General features: G+C 48.6%; 1 protein-coding gene across 1 annotated transcript in view; it reads right to left on the bottom strand.

Moving 5' to 3' along the window:
- The window catches only part of LOC140428896 (piezo-type mechanosensitive ion channel component 2-like), a 319,011-nt gene that overhangs the window by 19,814 nt on the left and 275,074 nt on the right, over positions 1–24,123 (bottom strand). The window contains exons 48-53 of the mRNA XM_072515544.1: positions 23,950–24,097; positions 21,585–21,799; positions 15,222–15,380; positions 11,688–11,835; positions 9,759–9,947; positions 1,121–1,213 (exon numbers count right to left, since the gene is read on the bottom strand). Of these exons, the coding sequence (XP_072371645.1) occupies positions 1,121–1,213; positions 9,759–9,947; positions 11,688–11,835; positions 15,222–15,380; positions 21,585–21,799; positions 23,950–24,097 (952 nt within the window). The remainder of the gene's footprint in view (positions 1–1,120; positions 1,214–9,758; positions 9,948–11,687; positions 11,836–15,221; positions 15,381–21,584; positions 21,800–23,949; positions 24,098–24,123) is intronic.

Below are 24,123 nucleotides of genomic sequence, written 5' to 3'. Positions count from 1 at the left end.
TTCCCAGGTATCAGCTGCTCTTGTCCTTCTGGATGGTCATGGGTTTAGAAGGTACTGCCGAAGGAACCTTGGCGGGTTCCTTCAGTGCATCCTGATGGTCCATCGGTGGTGGAGGGATTGAATGTTTGTGGAAGGGAGAGCAATCAAGCGGGCTGTTTTGTTTTGGATGGTGTCAAACGCCTTGAGTGTTGTTGGAGCTGCACTCATTCAGGCAAGTGGGGAGTATTCCATTACATTCCCGACTTGTACCTTGTAGATGTGGACAAGCCTGGGGGTGGGGGGTCAGAAAGTGATTACTCTTCAAAGGATTCCTAGCCTTTGACCTCCCTCGTATTAACATGGTTAATCCAGCTCAGTATCTGATCAATGGTAATCCCCAGGATGTTGATTGTGGGGAAATTCTGCAATGGTAATGCCATTGAATGTCAAGGGGCGATGGTTAAATCCTCCCTAGTAGGAGATGGCTATTGCCTGGCACTTGTGTGGCGCAAATATAACTTGCCACTTGTCAGCCCAAGCCAGGTGTTGCTGCATTTGGACACAGACTGCTTCATTATCTGAGGAGTCGTGAATGGTGCTGGACATTGTGTAGTCATCCGCAAACATCCCCACTTCTGATCCTATGATGGATGGGGGTCATCGATGAAACAACTGAATATGGTTGGGCCTAGGACAGAAACATTATTTACCTGATTTGATATCCAGTGATCAGCACTCCCCCCCCCCCTCCCCCCCGCCCCCCCCCTCTCCCCCGCCCCCCCCCCTCTCCCCCCCCCCCTCCCCCCCCCTCCCCCCCTCTCCCCCCGCCCCCCCCCTCTCCCCCCCCCTCCCCCCGCCCCCCCCCCCGCCCCCCCCCCCGCCCCCCCCCTCTCCCCCCCCCTCCCTCCCCCCCCCCCCGTCCCCCTCCCCCTCCCCCCCGTCCCCCTCCCCCTCCCCCCCCCTCCCCCCCCCCCCCGCCCCCCCCCCCCCCTCTCCCCCCCCCCTCTCCCCCCCCCCTCTCCCCCCCTCCCCTCCCCCCACACCCCTTGGCCCTCTACCTCCCCCACCACTCTGCCCCTTTTATGAGTGGAGTTCTTGCTGATTACATTTTCACATGGAGCCAGTTGCCTCTGGGACTTACCGGATAGATGGTGTACCGATTAGTGAGATCGTTATACGCTGCAGTGGAGAGCGGCCTGAGGTTCTGTTGCTGTGCGCTCATCGTAAAGAGAGGCTTCACATGTAAAGAAAAGATTTTAGAAAGTACACATTGTAACAATAACTTGCATTTAGTCTGTTGAAACACTCCAAGATGTTTCACAGGGGTGATATCAGATTAAATCTAATACTGATATTAAGAGATCTTACCAAAGAAGAATATTAAATTGTAAAGTATCAATTAATCTTTATCCACACATTAGTCAGCTCCAAGCTCAATTTCTCGAAGACTGCCTTCACTGTGCTGTAATCTATGATTTAGAATGCCACGGCCCGCCTCTGGGACTTACCATCCTAATGTTCAGTGTGCTTGCGGAAAAAACATCATTGACATCCTTTGCAGGGTCATGTTTATTCTTGGCTGTACACGATTGAGGTGGAACTGTCCTCCTAACTCATGTGGATTACATGGAGAGATATGATCACGCATGGAGAAGGATCATATATTGTCCATCTCTACGTACTCCCTGGCCGGGATTCTCCGAAAGCCCGGCCAAGTGTTGACCCCGGCGTCAAAACCGGTACGAGCAATGCCGGCGTCAACGGGCCTCCAGGCCCAGGCATTCACCCCTTCTTCGGGGTCTAGTATAGCGCCGGAGTGCTGTGCGCTCGAAAGCCGGCGCACCATGGCCGGCACGGGTCCGCGCCTGCGCGCCACGGCTGCCGCAGGTCTGCGCATGCCGCCAAGGCCGTCTCCGCGCTGGCCCCCGGACAATATGGCGGAGCCCTACAGGGGCCCGGCATTGAGGAACATAGGCCCCCCCCCCGGAATTAGCGCGCCCGCCGATTGGTAGACCCCGATCGCGGGCCTGACCACCGTGGAGGTCCCCACGGAGTCGGATCCACCTGCCCCCCACCAGGACGGTCCCCCACAGCCAGAACTATGAGATCCCACCGGGTGGGACCATACATAACCCACGCTGACGGGACTCGGCGGAACTGGCAGGCACTTGGCCCGTCGAGTGCGGAGAATCGCCGGGAGGGGGGGGGGGGCTTCAATGGCTCCCAACTGGCGCGCAGCGACCGCACGGGCGCGATTGGCGCTGATTCTCCGGTCGCCATGTGTGCTCCTGCATGCCAACTGCGTTTCCAATTTTCAGTGTACATCTGCTCAGCTTACCAATAAATGGGGACACCTCTCCGTCTCAAGGGGTCGAAGCTCAGTCTCTCCCAACCACATTGTAGCCCTGGCACTCAAACGTCCCGCCTTGAGCGTCTCTCACCTTGCAGTTGTATGTCTTGCAGGTTCAAGTCTCTCATCACCAACAGCACTGTGACCCCTCACCTGATCACCCGGCGAGGCCACACACCAATTCTAAATGTGATTTATAGTGGGCAAGAGAGGCTTTGAGCGTGCTCTGGAAGCTCACGTCATCGCTTTTGTTGGACGTGGCCTCCAACAGTCCTCAGAGTGTCAGCGACCTCGGATGTCCCTGCCTCCTCTTGCTGTGCGTCTGATTGCGCACTGTGCTCACCAAATTGTGACCCTGAGGCTGCTCTCGAACTAGGTCCCACTGAGGTGTGTGTCTCTGCACTGGTGGAGGGTGTGGGTGAATGCTGTGATGAGTCGTACTGTCCTCTTGTTCCACATCCGAAGGGTCCTGGAGTTAAGGGCCTGGCTGGTTGAGTGCCTCGCGCGCTTGGCAGAGGTTCTGATGAACAAAAGTAGAGGTTGTAGGTGCATGGAGTAGTCAAATAAAAACCAGGGACTGTGCACTGGGAGTAGCATTGTCTGAGGGACGAGCTGGTGTGGGAGCCTCATGTAGGTGTTTGTTGTCACCATTGCCCCAGGCACAGTCCACATCCTCTCTGGCCAACTCAATGACTCAATTTTCAAAGGCAGTGAGAATCTTGAATCCCAGCACTCCATACCCGGTCTGGGACCTCTCCCTTTTATTGTGCACCAGCTTCTCCTGTTTCAAGGTGGATGGAGAGAGTGGGAACGGACATGTGCCAGGGCAGGAGTTAAGGATGATGAGTGGAGCTATGGATGGGATGAGGACAACGGTCTCCAGAGCAGATGAACTCTGATGAAGATATGAAGGTATGTGTGAGAGTGAGTGCCGATGACCCTCGAACTAGCAGTGAGTGAAAGTCCTGCGATTGTGCGATGGACTGGCGAGTGTGTGAGTTTAGAGTGATGAGATGGTTGACTTACCCTGGTAGCATGGATTTGATCATTCATCCTCTTTCTGCACTGGGTAGAGGTCTGCCAACCTTTTGTGGGCAGCGTTAGTGCTGGCCACTGCCTCTAAAGTTGGAGTGGTGAGGTTGGCAGACCTCCTGCGGCCAACACATGTGTAGATGACATGGTGGTGGACGTTTGAGGAGAGGCATTACTGAACTTGGGGTCGCTCTCTTCTTCCCTTTTGGTGCCATCCGTATCAACCTTGAGCTGCAGAAATTGAGAAAGCTGTGCCCGACTGCTGTTTGAATATAGTGCCCCGAGTGAGGAAGCGGAGCTGACAGTGGGGTAGATGAATCAGAGACTATCCACCAGCGATCTGGCATGTTTCCCGTATATGCTGAATTAATGAGGCGTGAGCGGATTATACAGCGCATAAAACCTGCCATTGCAGCTGGCAAAAAACACGTTGCTTTTCACATCAGTTCCCACACTTCATGCAATACAAGGAAAATCCCACCCTTAATGTTTAATCATACAAGCCTCAAATCCCCTTTGTGAGATCTACTGAATAGAACATCCAATATACAACATGGTGGCAGCGCTAGGAAAAACCTGGAACTTCAGAGAAGCAGGAGTAGAAATTCTAAAGGAGCAGCGTTTTGACCTGACTGAAAGTACCTGAAGTGAAGACACAGATAAATCTGATGAAGCCCAAAAGTCCTTTAATATACATTTCAAACTAAAAAGTGACAACATTTTAGAGAGGAAAATTCAACAAAGGTGTCCAGTAGCCCGGAGAATAGCTGATTTTATTATTAATGAACTATACAGATTTGCTGTATAGTAATGATGAACTGAAGTCAGAATTCACGAGGGACAGAATTATTATAGGTGTGGCTGGCAATGTTCTTTCAGACACACTACAGGCCAAGGAAGATCTGACCCTAGAAAAGGCCACCCAAATAGTCAGGCAGTCCGAGATATGCCAACAGCCACCAATCCATCTGATGTGGCGAAAGTAGGCCATGGTACAGAGCAACCCCAGCTGTTCTGCTAGTGAAGCAGCAAAGGGGTAGAGAGATCCCAGGCCAAGGAAGGCAATCCCCAATCAGACCTGTGCATCTTCCACTCAAGGTACATTGGTGATAACTTGAAGATTTGGCTGGTCTGACCGCCCGTAAAGAAATTAGACAAACCAGCTCTGCGAAGAGTGAAGACAGTTCAGAGCTGAGTCCCAGTCGAGACTATCTTTATTTACAAGAGGTTGAGAGCCAAAAGACTCACAGGTGGAACCAATGTCTGGCAATCTCAGCACAATGTTTAATTGCAACCATTTGGATTCTTCGGAAAGTTATGCAACGGTAAAACACCCAGTCGGGCAGAGGGGCCCAAGCCAATCCACTAGATTGAGGTAACATCCCAGGAAGAGACCCAACCATGTTTCTTTTGTAAGGCCAAGGATCCTGGATTCTCTTTTTGGAACACGGACATCTCAGTAAATGCTCACCCCACTAACTTTAATTTGGACATGGGAGCCAGTGTTACGTTCCTCTTGGACAAGGAATCATACCTGAAAGATCTCTGGCAATGAACAAGAGACAAAACCACTCTACAGGCTTGGAGGAATCTGACTTTCAGTCAAAAGCATGATCCACTAAGGTATGGCAACAAACAGACATTCAAAGTCATGTACGTCACCTGAAACCAATCCATTTCCATTGGTTGAAGTCATACCTGGTTCAAAGAAAGATGGTTGTGGTGGTTGAAGGTCAATCATCTCAGCTCCAGGACCTCACTGCAGGAGTCCCTCAGGGTAGTCTCCTAGGCCCAACAATCTTCAGCTGCTCCATCAATGACCTACCTTCCATCATAAGGTCAGAAGTGGGGGTGTTTGCTGGTGCCTGCACAATATTCAGCACCATTCACGACTCCTCAGAAAGTGAAGCAGTCCATATCCAAATGCAGCAAGACCAGGACAATATCCAGACTTGGGCTGAAAAGTGGCAAGTTACATACACACCACACAAGTGCCAGGCAATGACCATCTCCTATAAATGAAAATGTAACCATCACCCCTTGACAAACAATGGCATTACCATCGCTGAATCCCCCAATATCAACATCCAAATTAATTTTGGGTAAAGATATTGCCTTCAAGAGCTACTGGCCAACCAGAGGCAGCACTTCAGACCCAGCAGTGCCACCGGGTGTGGTGGTCACTGCTAGTACTGCAGCAGGCCCAAGATAAGCGGGGTGATGGAGGCCCCAGAAGACGGGTGAGCGTGGTTGGGTTCACCAGGGCCGCTCAGGAAGATCCCAGCAGAGGAATGCTGGGGGGATGGTAGTTCATGAGGGCAGGAGGCCTCGCCCAGTGGGATTGGCCCTTGCTGCTAGCTGGTCCCTCCTTGGGACAAAAAGTTCCAATCAGAAGGGATGCGTCTTGTTAGTGGGGGAGCATTTTGGAGATAGTGACCACAATTCTGTGACTTTCACTTTAGTAATGGAGAGGGATAGGTACGTGCAACAGGGCAAGGTTTACAATTGGGGGAAGGGTAAATACGATGTTGTCAGACAAGAATTGAAGTGCATAAGTTGGGAACATAGGCTGGCAGGGAAGGACACAAGTGAAATGTGGAACTTGTTCAAGGAACAGGTGCTACGTGTCCTTGATATGTATGTCCCTGTCAGGCAGGGAAGAGATGGTCGAGTGAGGGAACCATGGTTGACAAGAGAGGTTGGATGTCTTGTTAAGAGGAAAAAGGTGACTTATGTAAGGCTGAGGAAACAAGGTTCAGACAGGGCATTGGAGGGATACAAGATAGCCAGGAGGGAACTGAAGAAAGGGATTAGGAGAGCTAAGAGAGGGCATGAACAATCTTTGGCGGGTAGGATCAAGGAAAACCCCAAGGCCTTTTACACATATGTGAGAAATATGAGAATGACTAGAGCGAGGGTAGGTCCGATCAAGGACAGTAGCGGGAGATTGTGTATTGAGTCTGAAGAGATAGGAGAGGTCTTGAACGAGTACTTTTCTTCTGTATTTACAAATGAGAGGGGCGATATTGTTGGAGAGGACAGTGTGAAACAGATTGGTAAGCTCGAGGAAATACTTGTTAGGAAGGAAGATGTGTTGGGCATTTTGAAAAACTTGAGGATAGACAAGTCCCCCGGGCCTGACGGGATATATCCAAGGATTCTATGGGAAGCAAGAGATGAAATTGCAGAGCCGTTGGCAATGATCTTTTCGTCCTCACTGTCAACAGGGGCGGTACCAGGGGATTGGAGAGTGGCGAATGTCGTGCCCCTGTTCAAAAAAGGGACTAGGGATAACCCTGGGAATTACAGGCCAGTTAGTCTTACTTCGGTGGGAGGCAAAGTAATGGAAAGGGTACTGAAGGATAGGATTTCTGAGCATCTGGAAAGACACTGCTTGATTAGGGATAGTCAGCACGGATTTGTGAGGGGTAGGTCTTGCCTTACAAATCTTATTGAATTCTTTGAGGAGGTGACCAAGCATGTGGATGAAGGTAAAGCAGTGGATGTAGTGTACATGGATTTTAGTAAGGCATTTGATAAAGTTCCCCATGGTAGGCTTATGCAGAAAGTAAGGAGGCATGGGGTAGTGGGAAATTTGGTCAGTTGGATAACGAACTGCCTAACCGATAGAAGTCAGAGAGTGGTGGTGGATGGCAAATATTCAGCATGGAGCCCAGTTACCAGTGGCGTACCGCAGGGATCAGTTCTGGGTCCTCTGCTGTTTGTGATTTTCATTAATGACTTGGATGAGGGAGTTGAAGGGTGGGTCAGTAAATTTGCAGACGATACGAAGATTGGTGGAGTTGTGGATAGTAAGGAGGGCTGTTGTCGGCTGCAAAGAGACATAGATAGGATGCAGAGCTGGGCTGAGAAGTGGCAGATGGAGTTTAACCCTGAAAAGTGTGAGGTTGTCCATTTTGGAAGGACAAATATGAATGCGGAATACAGGGTTAACGGTAGAGTTCTTGGCAATGTGGAGGAGCAGAGAGATCTTGGGGTCTATGTTCATACATCTTTGAAAGTTGCCACTCAAGTGGATAGAGCTGTGAAGAAGGCCTATGGTGTGCTCGCGTTCATTAACAGAGGGATTGAATTTAAGAGCCGTGAGGTGATGATGCAGCTGTACAAAACTTTGGTAAGGCCACATTTGGAGTATTGTGTACAGTTTTGGTCGCCTCATTTTAGGAAGGATGTGGAAGCTTTGGAAAAGGTGCAAAGAAGATTTACCAGGATGTTGCCTGGAATGGAGAGTAGGTCTTACGAGGAAAGGTTGAGGGTGCTAGGCCTTTTCTCATTAGAACGGAGAAGGATGAGGGGCGACTTGATAGAGGTTTATAAGATGATCAGGGGAATAGATAGAGTAGACAGTCAGAGACTTTTTCCCCGGGTGGAACAAACCATTACAAGGGGACATAAATTTAAGGTGAAAGGTGGAAGATATAGGAGGGATATCAGAGGTAGGTTCTTTACCCAGAGAGTAGTGGGGGCATGGAATGCACTGCCTGTGGAAGTAGTTGAGTCGGGAACATTAGGGACCTTCAAGCAGCTATTGGATAGGTACATGGATTAAGGTAAAATGATATAGTGTAGATTTATTTGTTCTCAAGGACAGCACGGTAGCATTGTGGATAGCACAATTGCTTCACAGCTCCAGGGTCCCAGGTTCGATTCCGGCTTGGGTCACTGTCTGTGCGGAGTCTGCACGTCCTCCCCGTGTCTGCGTGGGTTTCCTCCGGGTGCTCCGGTTTCCTCCCACAGTCCAAAGATGTGCGGGTTAGGTGAATTGGCCAATGATAAATTGCCCTTAATGTCCAAATTGCCCTTGGTGTTGGGTGGAGGTGTTGAGTTTGGGTAGGGTGCTCTTTCCAAGAGCAGGTGCAGACTCAAAGGGCCGAGTGGCCTCCTTCTGCACTGTAAATTCAATGATAATCTATGATTAATCTAGGACAAAGGTTCGGCACAACATCGTGGGCCGAAGGGCCTGTTCTGTGCTGTATTTTCTATGTTTTTCTATATCTTTGCTGGCTAGGGGCCATCTATTTGTGAATCACGATAGGGGCATCTGTTCAAACGTAAGCACATAATACATGCTGACACTCTAGTATAGTGTTGAAGGGGGTCTGGGCTGTTAAGAGACACCATCTTTTGAATGAGACTTTAAACTGATGCCCTATTTAACCTCTCAAGTGGACATGAAAAATCACATGGTGTTGTGTCAAAAAAGTGCTGAACTCCCCAGTTTCCTGGGCCAAATTGATCCCCATGAACATAACAAAAACAGGTCATTCTCACATTACTGTCTGTGGGAGCTTGCTGTGCACAAGATTGGCAGCTGTGTTTCCAACATGACAACAGTGACCACACTTCAATAAGTAATTCATTGCTGGTTTAACACAGGGCTAAAGAGCTGGCTTTTAAATGAGACCAAGGCAGGCCAGCAGCGTGGCTGCAATTTCCGTACCAGCCTCCCCGAACAGGCTCCGGAATGTGGCGACTAGGGGCTTTTCACAGTAACTTCATTTGAAGCCTACTTGTGACAATAAGCGATTTTCATTTTCATTTTCATTTCATTGGCTAAAAGCACTTTGGAGAATCCTGGGCGCGATTCTCCACTCCCACGCTGGTTGGGAGAATCGCCTGGGCCGCCAAACTTTCCGGGGCCGCCGGTCCGATGCCCTCCCGCGATTCTCCCAAGCGGCGGGAACGGCCCAGTCGCGTTTCGTGGGCCGCAGGCCGGAGAATCGCCGGATACACCCAAAATGGCGATTCTCCGGCACCCCCGCTATTCTGAGGCCCGGATGGGCCGAGCGGCCAGGCCAAAACGGCGGGTTCCCCCCGGCGCCGTCGACACCTGGTCGCTGCAGTTGTGGGCGGTGCGTGAACGCTGGGGGGGCGGCCTGTGGGGGGGCGAGGGGGGATCCTGCACCGGGCTTCACCTGTAATGTGGGGTGGCCCGTGATCGGTGCCCAACTATCGTCGGGCCGTCCTCTCTGAAGGAGGACCTCCTTCCTTCCGCGGCCCCGCAAGATCCGTCCCCCATCTTCTTGCGGGGCGGATTTGGACAGGACGGCAACCACGCATGCGCGGATGATGTCCGTTATGCGGCGCCGGCCGCGTCATCTATGCGGCGCCGCTTTTACGCGGGCGACAGGGCCTAGCGTGGGTAGATGACGCGGCCCCGATACTGGCCCATTGTCAGGGCCTGAATCGGTCGGGACCGGGGCCGTTCCGCGCCGTCGTGAACCTAGACGGCGTTCACGACGGCGCGGCCACTTTGGCGTGGGAGTGGAGAATCCCGCCCCCTGAGTTTGTGAAAGGTGCTATCTAAATGCAAGCCTTTATCTCTTTATCACTCCAAGGGTGCTTCGCAAGTCCAAGTCATTGAGTTGCCTCTTACCTCATATCCACCAATGCTTATCTTGACGGAAACATCCAACGGCTGATTAGTCACCCCGGCGACAGATTTGACCAATGACATGAAGAGCAGTGGGAACCAAACGACGCAGATCAAGGAGATGATGATGAGGCCCCCCATCCCATACTTCACCAACATGTTCTTCTTCTGACCGGCTGCCTGAGGGTATCGCTGAGGAGGAGAAACATTTGCACCTTTAGGAGGGAGATGGCATACTAGCAGCATTGTTCTTGGCATGTATAAGTGAATGAGCTGACCTGCAGCAGATGGGTTGTCCAAATTGTAATGCTGGTGGGGTGGTGGACGGGGCGGGGGAAGGTCTGAGATCTGAAACCTGCTGTTTTACTTAAGGTTGTCTCAGAATTTAACTATATTGACGATTTCATTCGCCTCCCGCTCACAGAACTTTGCACAATGTGAATACAACTCGAGAATTCAGGCATTGAGGTCCACCTGTCAATTAAGTGATGTCAATTAGCTAGTAAGCATCAACTATGCTTCTTCCAGCTGAGCTTCTAAGTTAGCATTAAGCACAAAGGAATCGGTTTACCTTGCCGGGGTGGGGACAAAGATATTAGAACCATTAACATTCTAATGAAAGGCCAGCTTGATCTGAAATGTTAGCTGTCTTTCTCTCTCCACCTGATGCTGCCTTACCTCCTGAGTATTTCTAGCACTTTCTGTTTTAATTTCTGATTTCCAATATCCGCAATATTTTGCTTTTCTATTACTGACAGACCATGGGATATAGGAACAGAAGTAGGCCATTTGGCCCATCGGGTCTGCTCTGCCATTCAATGAGATCATAACTTATCTGATATAATAATCCTCAACTCCGCTTTCCCGCCTTATCGCATAATCCTCGATTACCTTACAAATCAAAAATCTGTCTGCATCAGCCTTGAACATTCTTAACGACCGAGCCTCTGCAGCTCTCTGAAGTAAAGAATTCCACAGATTCACTACCCTCTGAGAGAAGAAATTCTTCCCCATCTCTGTCTTAAATGAATGACCCTTATTCTGAGATTATATCCTCTAATCCTAGACTCTCCCACAAATGGAAACAATCTCTCTGCATCTACCCTGTCAAATCCCCTGAGAATACTATACGTCTTGAGGGCGGCATGGTAGCACAAGTGTATTGTGCTGTTGCCTCACAGCTCCAGGGTCCCAGGTTCGATTCCCCGCTGGGTCACTGTCTGTGCAGAGTTTGCACATTCTCCCCGTGTCTGCGTGGGTTTCCTCCGGATGCTCCGGTTTCCTCCCACAGTCCAAAGATGTGCAGGTTAGGTGGATTGGCCATGATAAATTGCCCTTAGTGACCAAAAAAGGTTAGGAGGGGCTATTGGTTTATGGGGATAGGGTGGAAGTGAGGGCTTAAATGGGTCGGTGCAGACTTGATGGGCCGAATGGCCTCCTTCTGCACTGTATGTTCTATGTCTCAATAAGGTCGCCTCTCATTCTTCTAAACTTCAATGGTCCCAACCTACTCAACCTACTCTCCTCATCATCCCTGCATACTTGGACTCAAATCTAGTGAATCTTCTCTGGACTAATATGCCAGTATATCTTCCCTTAGATAAGAAGTATTCCAGGTGTAGTCTAACTAGTGCCTGTATAGTTTTATCAAGACTTCCCTATTTTTACACTTGGAAACAAAGGCCAACATTCCATTTGCCTTCCAAATTAGCTGCTGAAAAAGCACTCTAGTTTTTGTGAATTATTCACCAGGATAGATTGGTTTGTAAGGCCTCACAGCCTGTGATTATCACTGTACTGTCTCGCTATATTTCAGGAAGATTGGATAAGTGTTTGTTTAATCACTCAGGAGAAACTGCACTGCAATTGAAACCATTTAAACATGGGAATCTCAGGCCCAGGACGGCTTTTCCCAACTTGAGCGCTTCTCACCTTCTCCGACTCATTCCAGCACTTCAGAATGAAAACATTAGCATAGATATCCTCCACACAAATCCAGCTGGAGATGCTGAGTGTGGTGTCTGTCCAAACCCAGTCCATCACTGCTCTCAACTCCGTCAGAAAGGGCACCAACCGAAATCTGCAAGTGTCCAAGGAAACTGGTCAGTGCTGGGACATTAGAGTATGTTCAGGTGGGGCTCAGAGATGCCCATATGTAAGTGGGCATCCTTTTATCTTCAATAGCTGGCCTAACATTGACAATTAGGCTGAAATAATCATTATCAGAAAAAGACTTTCATTTTAATCAATTTCCCCCCTTCGCCACAGCGGGTGTTTAGGCTCCCAGTGCCAGGATTATCCAGCCCCACCAAAGTCAATGGCAACTTGCGTTGCTCGATGACCGCACCCCTGGGGAACCTGCCATGGGGGACTGGAAGATCCCACTGGCGGGAAGGGCTGGGAAACCCCACCCACTGTGTGCATCCTGGAATCTCACATTTAAACTGAATCTCTCAATTCTCAGTTAGACCCATCTGTAGAACTGTACGAGCACTAGCAAACGTCACCTCAACCTTCTACACAAATTATCTCAAGAATGACGTTTACAAGACACCTACATATGACAATAGGCATATCTTACAGCTTTGGCAAAGAGTCATCTAGACTCAAAACGTTGGGTCCCTTCTCTCTCCACAGAAGCTGTCAGGCCTGCTGAGATTGTCCAGTATTTTCTGTTTTTGTTTCTGATTCCAACATCCGCAGTAATTTTCTTTTATCTTACATTAGATTAGTTTTGTTATGAATGGTGTATATTCGTGAGACATAGTACTGATACATACAGACGGGAAAAGGCCAAGGTTTCATCCTCGCTATCTGAGCTGATGTTGACTAAGTTGATGTTAGAGGCTCCACTACAATTGGCCTTGATGCTTGTGTGTCAGCAAATTACAGCATCAGGCAGGGCTCCTGTTCTCATCACCAGCCCCTGCTGTTGGTGAGTTTGAGGCTGTGGGTATCCAGGTCTTTGCCCGGCAGATAGTGAGGGTGCTTGCTGAGGGCTGGCAAGTGAGTAGGGACAACACTGGTGGAAGATGTTGAGTAGACAATACAAATGAGAACTAAGCAGAATATACAAAATTCAGAGAGGAAGTGAAAAAGAAAATAGGAGAAGCAAAGAGAGAGCACGAGAAGGGCAGCAAACATAAAAGGGAATCTAAAAGTCTCCTACATACGACAATAGGCAATGGGCAAATAGGCAAATGCCGGTAAGAGGGATAGTGGGGCAGATTAGGGACCAAAAATAAATACTTTTCACCTGTCCTCACCAAGGTATGGTGAATGTGGAGGTAGTTTAGGTTGGTTGGTGTTGTGTGTCTGGGAATGCATTCCTGCTGGTTTAGCGTACTGAGGTCAACAGAATTTTTTCTGGGCTTTGAGCAGATCACCACCTTGGTTGTATGAGCAACACCCTTAATAAAAATCTTTCATTGTGTTTTACAAGAATCCAGAGTGTGGGCACTTCCATATCTTTTCTCTTTGCAGCATTAAAGAAATATAACATATGGGTTAAAACATTGATAGAGAGAAGCTGTGATTAAAGTTGATAAATAACCAGGATCAGTTGGAGGATCCTGAGGGAAGTAAAATTGGGAATTATGGAGGTACTGAGGATAATCTTCCAATCTTCCTTAGACACAGGGGAATTGCAAATGTTAAAACCTTGTTTAAAAAAGGGTGAACCTAGAAACCACATGCCAATCTCAATGGTGGTAAAGCTTCTAGAAATGAGAATCCAGCACAAAACTAACAATCACTCGGATGAGTATAGATTAATTAAGGAAAGTCAGCCTGAATTTTGCATTTAACTAACTTGATGAGGTAATGCAGTTGGTGAGGTGTACATGGAGTTCCAAAAGGCATTTGATAAAGTGGCACAAAGCAGGCTTCCCAACCAAGTTAAAGCCAATGGAATAAATGGGACAGTGGTGGGAAACATGGATACAAAGTTGGCTGAGTGACAGCAAACAGACGTTAGTGATGAACATTTGTTTTTCAGATAAGGGGAAGGTAGATGGTAGGGTTCTCCAGGAGTCAGTATTAGGACCAGGTTTTGTTCTTGATATTTCTCAATGATTTAGACTTGGCTGTACACAGCACAGTTTCAAATTTTCAGACCACACAAAATTTGGAAATATTGTGAAATGTGAGGGGGATAGTGATAGACTTGAAAAGGACAAAGCCAGAGTTGTGGACTGGGTGTACACGTGGCAGCTGACATTTACTGCGGAGAAATGTGAAGTGGTACATTCTGGCTGGACGAACAAGGAGAGACAATATAAAATAAAAGGGTTCAAATCTAAAAGGGCGTGCAGGAGTTGAGGGACCTGGGGATATATTTGCACAAATTGCTGAAGAGGAAGTTGAAAAAGTGTAAAAAGGCATTTGCGTTCCGGTCTTTATAAATAGCAGCATAAAGCAGAAACGCAACGGAACTTATGATAAACCCGTATAAAACATTGATTCAGACTCAACTAGAGTATTGTGTCGGGGCAATGTATTTTTAGGAAGGATGTGAAGGCTTTAGAGAGGGTGCAGAAAAGGCTAAAGAGAATGGGATACATCAGTTATGAGGATAGATTGGGAAGTTGGAATCGCCTCAGAAACATTGGATAGAAATGTTCAAATCATGAGGAACCTAGGCTGAATAGATTAGGGAGAAACTCTTCCTGTTGGCAGAAGGCATTGAGAGCCAGAGGACACCGGGTATTTAAGGTGCTTGGCAATGAAGTAATGGCGATTAAAGGAAAAACAGCTTACATAGTGGGTGGTTAGGATCCGGAACGCGCTCCCTGAGAGTGTGTTGGAGGCACATTCAATCATTGGCTTCCACAAGGAAATTTGACGAGCAGCTGAAGAGAAAGGAAACCTTGCAGGGCCACAGGGAAATGGTGAAGAGAGAGGGATTAGTAGAGGGTCTCTTCCAGAGAGCCAGCACAGAAATGATGGGCTGAATAACCTCTCTTCGTGCTGTAACCGTTCCGTGATTCTATGAGTTTCACACTCTGAACTGTCCTGTCATGTAGCTTAATGAACCCCACAGCTGTTCCCAGCCAGGGATGGGCAATAAAGGTTGTCTTTCCAGGGATGTCTCTATCCCGCGGGGAATGATATTGGAAAGTATCGAGTTGCGCAGGTACGGTTATATGGGGCAAAGAGTATAGCCTCTCGTGTTGAAATCTGGGTAGGGGGTCGAGGGAATGTCCTTCTATTTGTAAGTGAGGGAGAGTGCGGGTGTCAGCCCATCAATAACCAGGGGTAAAGATGCCCATTTCCCAATATCTCTGATTTGCTGATCCAGGGCGATAGCCGATAGGCAACATACTCCAAACACATCAATACTTCAAGGGTTTCTTTGGCATTCAGCTTTGGCTTGTATTAAAATGATCTCCCACATCATAAATATAATAAGTATATTACGACTTTGTGTCTGCCCCCTCAGCACTGCTGGTTTGCTCCTTTACTTACGCTTGAAACAGGAAAAGGTTGATGTAGTTGTAGCTCTTGGTTAAGAAGTTGCCAAGCACTCTATTTGGATAGCCACATTTGATCTGATAGGCTGACAAGCCGAAGTAAATACATTTAACAAAGTACCACAGCTGGGCAATTGGATTCTGGTTAAACCTCCTGCAGGTAGAAATGGCAGAGGCTATTAGAAAGGGTAAAGCAGAGGAAGATACTTCACATTCAAGACACACACCAAACCTCCCTTCACGTGTCATATACTCGCCTCAAGTATCCTAGAACTGGGGCCACACCTTGATGAACAAATACTTATCGAGTATTTCTGGTCAATCACTGCTGGACCTCAGCCAGGAGGCGCTACCACCACACTTTGGTCAAGGAGGGATAAACCCTGGACCTTGGTCAGAGACGGGTCATCGCAGGACCTCAGCCAGCTAGAGGCCACTGCTGGATCTTGAACGGGGAGGAATCATCACCAGACCTCAGCCAGAATGGGGTCATTATTGGACCATGCTGGTACCTACTTGTACCGGAGTTGGAAACAGATTTACTGTCCTCTGACCCACAGGAAGAGTGTTGCAGGGTAATCAGAGAGAGAATTAAAGATAACTAAATCCAAGGCCAACACACTGAGGAAAAGAAAGAAAGAAAACTAGACAAAACCTTGTTGTGTTAAGTACTCTGGGATAACACAGGCTGCAACTGGATGCAGCTTTAAGCAAAAGATACTCCAGGCCTTGAAGTTAGTTCAATCTGATTTATTGAACCAGTAGCACAGTTAGCACAGTTCTCTAGGAGTTCGACTCTCTGCTGACCTAAGTGTGGTTACTCTGTCTGACTGAACCAGACTAGCTCTTAGCCACTTGCTGGAGGTGTCATACTGTAAATACATCCTGACTCACTCTGTAGATGTTAATCAGTGGAAAGTGGCGGAGTGTGAGTGCCTCGTGCCTTTTATAGTGAGATACCACCCCTGAGTGTCCTGCCTGCTCATTGGTCATGTTCTGTTCTCTGTGTTCATTAGCTGCCTGTCTGTGGCTGTCTGTGTATCATTATCTGCATGTCTGCATATCATGACATCTCCCCTTTTAAAAAATGTTTTGTTGGCATATGGGACCGTACTTACATGTGGTGGCATATATTAACATATTTACAAGCGGTGGCATATGTGAACGTATTTACATGGGAAGACAGCTGTCTAATGTGAGAAAACAGAACATAGCAAACAAAACAAATGTTCATAAGTCCAGTCTCTGGGGCTTGCGTCTGACCCTTGTCGACCGCCGGAGAGATGGTGATGGGGACGACGGCGCCTTGACAGGCGGGATGGAAGCCTGACTGGTAGCCTCGTAGTTCGAAGTGTCAGGAGGTGGCAAAACAACGGACGGAAACGGAGAAGAAAGCGGTTGCGGGCCCGTCTGTTTCATCGCACAACAGAACCAGCAGCCATACGTACAACATACAAGCAGGGTGCAGCCTGTCGAACAACGACAGCTGGAGCAGACCAGCCACCATCCGATATCTTGATCCTGACAGTGTCTGCTGGGGATAACACGGGCAAATCGGTGGCATGAGCATCATAGCCCTGCTTTTGCTGGTTTCGGAGCTGCTGCACCTTCTGCAGCACCGGGAGGTGATCCAGGTTGGGCAAGTGTATGGCTGGAAGTGTCGTCCGCAGGTCCCTGTTCATCAGGAGTTGAGCTGGCGACATGCCAGTGGACAATGGGGTCGCCCTATATGCAAGCAGCGCAAGGTAGATGTCAGAAGCAGATTCCGCGGCCTTGCAGATGAGCTGTTTCACAATGTGCACCCCTTTTTCAACCTTCCCATGGACTGTGGATAGTGTGGGCTGGAAGTGACATGTTTGAAATGGTATGACTTGGCAAACATAGACCACTCGTGGCTGTTGTAGCATGGGCCATTGTCACTCATGATAGTGAGTGGGATACCATGCATGGAGAAGGTCTCCTTACAGGCCTTGATGACGGTCCGAGATGTGAGGTCTGAGAGCTTCACGACTTCAGGGTACTCGGAGAAATAGTCAATAATCAACACGTAGTCATGACCATTTGCACGAAAGAGGTCGATGCCAACCTTGGACCACGGGGAGGTCTCGATTTCATGCTGCTGGAGCGTCTCCTTGCTCTGCCCTGGAAGCATTGACAGGTCGCACAGTTGAGGACCATGTTCGAAATGTCCTGGCTAATACCGGGCCAGTAGACAGCCTGCCTGGCTCTGCGTCTGCACTTCTCCATGCTCAGGTGTCCCTCATGGATTTGTCGGAGCACCAAGCTCTGGAGACTGAGTGGAATGACAATCCGGTCCAGCTTGAGGAGGATACCATCAATCGCCGTCAGGTCGTCCTTTACATTGTAAAATTGAGGGCACTGCCCTTTCTGCCAGCCATTGGCGAGGTGGTGCATGGCACGCTGCAAGAGGGGGTCTTTGGCTGTCTCCTCGCGGATACGAACCACCTTCTCATCAGACGCCGGGAGGGTGCTAGCACACAGCTGCACCTGAGATTCAGTCTGCCGGATGATTTCCAGCGGTTTACTAGGCAAGATGATGGAGCGGGACAATGCATCAGCGATGATGAGCTCCTTGCCAGGCGTGTACACTAAGTCAAAGTTGTACCTTCTGAGTTTGAGGAGGATGCACTGCAGCCGAGGCGTCATGTCGTTCAGGTCCTTGTGGATAATGTGGACCAGAGGCCTATGATCCGTCTCGACAGGGAATGTCGGCAAGCCGTAGATATAGTCGTGAAACTTGAGAATGCCAGTGAGAAGACCCAGGCATTCCTTCTCGATTTGCGCATACCTTGTTTCGGTGGGCGTCATGGCCCTCGATGCGTAGGCTACCGGTGCCCAGGATGAAGTGTCATCGCGTTGAAGCAGCACCGCACCGATGTCATCCTGGCTCGCATCTGTCGAGATCTTTGTCTCCCTGTCTGGGAGGCAGTGTACTTTTTCACCAGGTTTCGTAGGGCCGTGGTGTGTGCAGCCATGTTTGGGATGAACTTTGACCATGCCCAGGAAGCGCAACACTGCCTTCTTGGCTTCAGGGACCTTCATGGCTTCGATGGCCTTGACCTTGTCTGTGTCTGGGCGCACGCCCTGCTGAGAGATCTGATCACCTAGGAACTTGAGTGTCGACATGCCAAAGCAACATTTGGACCTGTTCAGCTTCAGGCCATTGGCATGGACACGGCGGAATACCTGCTGGAGACGGGAAACATGCTCTTCAGGGGTCGTGGACCATATGATGATGTCGTCCACGTACATACGAACCCCTTCAATGCCCTCCATCATCTGCTCCATGATGCGATGGAAGATTTAAGGGCAGCACGGTAGCATTGTGGATAGCACAATTGCTTCACAGCTCCAGGGTTCCAGGTTCGATTCCGGCTTGGGTCACTGTCTGTGTGGAGTCTGCACATCCTCCCCGTGTATGCGTGGGTTTCCTCCGGGTGTTCCGGTTTCCTCCCACAGTCCAAAGATGTGCAGGTAAGGTGGATTGGCCATGCTAAATTGCCCTTAGTGTTCAAAATTGCCCTTAGTGTTGGGTAGGGTTACTGGGCTATAGGGTGGAGGTGTGGATCTTGGGTAGGGTGCTCTTTCCAAGAGCCAGTGCAGACTCGATAGGCCGAATGGCCTCCTTCTGCACTGTAAATTCTATGATAACCTCCGATGCCGAGACAATGCCAAACAGCATGCGATTATAGCAGTATCTGTCAAACGGTGTGTTGAAGATGCAGAGCCTTCTGCTGGACTCATCCAGCTGGATTTGCCAAAATCCATGTGATGCATCTAACTTGGTGAAAAAATGTGCATGTGCAATCTCACTGGTGAGTTCCTCCCGCTTCGGGATGGGGTAGTGTTCACGCATTATATTCGTATTGAGATCCTTGGGATCAATGCAGATGCGCAGGTCTCCCGAAGGCTTTCTAACACAAACCATCAAGCTGACCCAGTCAGTCGGTTTGGTTACCTTGGAAATGATGCCCTTTTGCTGAAGATCCTTGAGCTGTGCCTTCAGGAGCTCCCTCAGCGGAGCCGGGACCCGGCGTGGTGCGTAGACCACTGGCTTGGCATCTGGTCGTAGCAGAATCTTGTATCGATATGGCAGCGTGCCCATCCTATCGAATACATCCGGATACTGAGCGAGGATGTCGTCAATGCCGGCCTGAAGATCCACATTGGAGGATGTTGTTGTGTAAACCCGCTGCACGAGGTTCAGCTGCTTGCAGGCATGCGCGCCAAGTAGGGATGCCCTGTCTGGCTTGACAATTTCAAAACGTAACCGTGCATGGGTGCTCCGGTTGGAGACGAGTAGATGGCAGGATCCCAGTGCCGTGATGGCATTTCTGTTGTAGTCCAGGAGCCTGCAGGCTGCTGGAAGGACCTTGGGGGGCTTCTTGATGCGTTTGAAATCTGCCTGTGAGAGGAGATTGGCAGAAGCACCTGTGTCCAGCTTAAACTGGATGGAGCAGTGGTTGACTTGCATCACCGCACGCCATTGGTCCGCAGAATCCACAGCGAGGATGGATTGAATTTGTGATGAGTTGGATGTGGCACATTCACATTTGGTAATGATGCGACACAGTAGGCGGAGTTCAGGCATTCTTCCTCTGGATCCGTTGTGCTGCCAGGATCAGAATCCTGTAATCGTTGTTGCACACTCTGAACGCGCTGTCGTCGGAATTGGGAGCGCTGGCCCCTGACTGGTGGTGCAGACCTGCACAAGGCTGCATAGTGTCCAGGCTTCCCACCGTTTAAATATCGCCTACCTCTTGCAGGTCAGTGTTTCTTTAAGTGGGCGTTGCCACAGTTCGAGCACGTCATAACGTCGGCGTCGTCGCACATGCGCAGTGCGGTCGGCAGACGTCTGCACCTGAGCAGTGTGGGTGTCGGCCGCTTCGTTATCCCGTTCGCATCGCGCATGCGTGGGGCCCCGGGAAATGTGTGCGAAATGGCCGCTTTCATCAATGCTGAGGCGCTGCATCCGGGATATGGCCTGCACACTCTCTGCCTCGTGGGAGGCAGGTTTCTCAGTTTCAGCCGATTTGTATTGGGCATGGTGATTTTTGGCGTGCTCATGCACTGTGCATGTTTCAATTGCGACTGGCAGGGACATACGCTTGATTTTCAGTAGCTGCTCTCTCAGAGGATCAGAGTGAACTCCAAAAACGATTTGGTCTCTGATCATGTAGTCAGCAATATCACCAAAGTTGCAGGACAGCGCTAGCAGGCGAGGTTAGTTAAGAAGGAGTTGAAAGATTCATCTTTACCCTGTAGACGCTGTTTGAATATGTAGCGCTCGAAGATTTCATTGGTGTCCACTTCAGTCTGTCAAACTTGTCCAGGATGGTCTGAAACTTTGTCTTGTCCTGGCCTTCGGTGAAGTGAAAAGAGTTGAAGAGTTTGATGGCTTGATCACCCGCTGTTGAGAGGAGAAGTGCGATCTTCTTTGCATCAGACGCACTCACGAGGTCTGAAGCTTCGATGTACAGCAGAAACTTTTGCTTGAATGTCCGCCAGGTGCCACTGAGATTTCCGGAGGTCCTGAGCTGGTGAGGAGCCTGAATCTTCTCCATGGTGCTGGGATACATTCGCTGGTCGTCACGGAACGGGCGGAGTAAAACCACCTAGATTAAGAAGTCTCCTGGTAGCATGTTGTGTTATATACTCTGGGATAACACAGGCTGCAACTGGATGCAGCTTTAACCTAAAGATACTCCAGACCTTGAAGTTAGTTCAATCTGATTTATTGAACCAGTAGCACAGTTAGCAGTTCTCTATGAGTTTGACTCTCTGCTAACCTAAGTGTGGTTACTCTGTTTGACTGAACCAGACTAGCTCGTAGCCATGTGCTGGAGGTGTGATACTGTACATACACCCTGACTCACTCTGTAGATGTTCATCAGTGGAAAGAGGTGGAGTGTGAGCGCCTCGTGCCTTTTATAGTGAGATACGACCCCTGAGTATCTTGCCTGCTCATTGGTCATGTTCTGTTATCTGTGTTCATTAGCTGCCTATCTGTGCCTGTCTGTATATCATTATCTGCATGTCTGCATATCATGACAAACCTCTCAGGTAAATAATTACCAACTTTGGAAAGCATGCAGTGACTTTCCCTTCCAGCTCATGAACTCTGCTCATGCCTCACTTTGGCCTATTCTATCTCTGAGTTACACCATGCTCCATGTTGCTTGGGGCTGATCATTTAATGACAAATCATTTTACTTTTCAACACTTGTTAAGACTTCCCTAAATCTTAGTGCAAACATATACAAGAGAAAATGACACCTCTCTTTAACCAGTTATGACGGGTCAGGTATTTATGATGCTTTGTAATGGTCTACATCACCTTTCAGTCACCCCAGGGAGGATAAAGAACATCCAGAAATGGATCCCGAGCACCATGACAACCTGAAAAACAATCTTCCCCATGACGGTCTTCCTGAGGTAGAGAGCACGGTCGATCACCATGGTGGCAAATTGAACCAGCACCATCACAAGGAACACGTGGGGTACCTGATCCTCTGAGATGGATTCTGTGATGTCAGCCATAGCTGTGTGTTTCTGTAGAAGCAAAAGTTGTCACAGCAATTAGAGGATCCTTTCATGGGATGTGGGCATTGGTGGCTAGGCTAGATAGCCTGAATGTAGAGGGAAATTGTAAAGAATGAATCTAGCTCTCTCTATAACTAATATTGAAGGGAGCTAGGTGGGTGAGGGTCATGTATGACTGCAGTGGTCTTTCCTGTAGAGGTGATAATGAATAGAGGAGAATAGCTGTACACTCATCCACTTGGTGGAGAAGGGAGAAGTAACATTTTTGGCACAGTGATATAGCAGACAAATGTACACGTAAATATAACACGCTTAAGTAGTAACATCACATTAGGAGGATGTAAGTAACCCGATAAAGATACAGATTGCCGTGGCTCTAGAGAGACATTTATCGAGTTTGCGTTGGCAGTCAAGCTGATACACTTACGGGACACTGAGTCCATTGCTGGTGAGTAATTATCAATCTCATGGGCACTCTATGCTTTTGGATTCATCAACGCTATGTCCAATCAGACCTCTTCCTTTTTCCTGGTTTTCAAACTGATATTGGGGATGAATAAGTCTGAAGTCAACAATTGGAACAGGATTATTTTCATCCGATACTTGACTGCATGAAGATCGCTATCTGACAGAAGTGGTGAAGGTTTTTTTCATGAGTGACATGGTGCTTACCTTCAGCCACACAGAGAACACATCGTGGGCCTAATCTGGATCCGTGTTCATATTTAATGCCACTACCGACAAGTTCATACCATGGCCTATCAATATGATTGTGAAGATTCTGTCTTTCTGCATTCTAGGTACTTTTTATTTAAGCTACCTTCTTAAATGACTATTCATTCCTCACAGTTTCAGGAGTATGTCCAGCAATCCTCAAATCTATATAAATTATTGCTGGAGAGTCCAGGATAATGAACAGAAAACTGCTCTGTAAATTGGTTGGACTGGAAGTCAGTGTATCGGGGTCTAGATTTAAGATAAATAGTTAGTAAATTTATCCAGCAAATAAACTGCATTTTTGTTATGACAAGGGATATGGATGAAAGGTGGGCAAATTAAGTTGAGGTACAGATGAACCATGATATTGATTCACAGATCAGGCTCGGGTGCCTGTTTCTTGTTGAAAGATTGGATTCTGATGTGTAATTAGAGGGTGCGATAACTCAGTGATCACTACTGTGGGTGCAATACCTCAGTGATCTGATATGTAAAAAAATATATAATTTCCACATGTCCTCAGTGGAATATCTCTTCACGAGAGAACTTGCCAAGGAGGATAACCCAGTCATGTTTGGTCTATATAACATTACCAAAGAGATGTTACCATTATGTTATATACCACCCATTATGTTACCACCCACCTCCCCCCACTGCTCCACAAGCATATTTGAAGGTGAGGGTGGTGGTGGTGGTGTGTGTGTGTGTGTGTGTGTGTGTGTGTGGAGGGGGGGGCGGGGGTAGAATGTAAAATAAATCAGGTGGCCAGCCACTGCCTTCTTGCCCACCCCCATATTATAGGGGGCAGGTAAGGCGTCAAACAGCCTGTCCCGCCCTTAGGCCTATCGAGGCCTTTAAGCTGTCAGTTAAAGGCTACTGAAGGACCCCATTCTACCTCTGCCACCATAATAGGTCAAGCAAGGAAGGTGAAAGGAAGGGGGCCAGCCTGTAACTGTAACAGCTCGGGCTAAAAGGTGGAAAGGAAAGAGGGAGGGGGGGAAATACCGCCTTTGGGGAAAGAGGGTCATCTGTACCCATTCGGGACACCCTGCTCAAGATGGTTACCCCTCTTTCTGTATCCCTTCTGCCCTCTAAATAACTAGCGGCAAATAACTAATGCCACTACCGACAAGTTTATACTGGCTAGACGAGATACTTTGCTTTGTTAAAAAAAGTTTAGTAATGAGAATTCTCCTAGGTTCAGTTACTGTCACTCGTTTAACCATTACCTCCGATGTGACCCCAAAGGACCAGTGCTCATTTTGTGAAAAATGAAAATATCTTTGAATTCAGGGTCACATTGGGCCAAGACTGGTTTGAATGTAATAATCTTTGTAACCATCTATGCTGCCCTTTCCCAGAGTGATGTTCATAGTGCATCAGCAAAGATGCACAAATTTGAGTCAATAGGTTCAGCTGTAAGTGCAGAGTCCTCTACTTACTCCGAATGCCCAATATCCAAAGATGGTGATGATGAAGTTAATGACATCGATCAGGAACATTAGCGCATAGACATCACACACTGCATTGTACTCAGGATGGATGATGTTGTAGAAGAATTGTCTAATAGGCAGGTAGATTTGAAGAGCTCTGTAGGACACAAGGAAACAAGGCAA

Source organism: Scyliorhinus torazame, chromosome 8, assembly GCF_047496885.1.
Source record: "Scyliorhinus torazame isolate Kashiwa2021f chromosome 8, sScyTor2.1, whole genome shotgun sequence".
Lineage (NCBI taxonomy): Eukaryota > Metazoa > Chordata > Chondrichthyes > Carcharhiniformes > Scyliorhinidae > Scyliorhinus > Scyliorhinus torazame.
The sequence above is the reverse complement of the archived record's forward strand: the minus strand, read 5'-3'. Positions and strand labels throughout refer to the sequence as shown.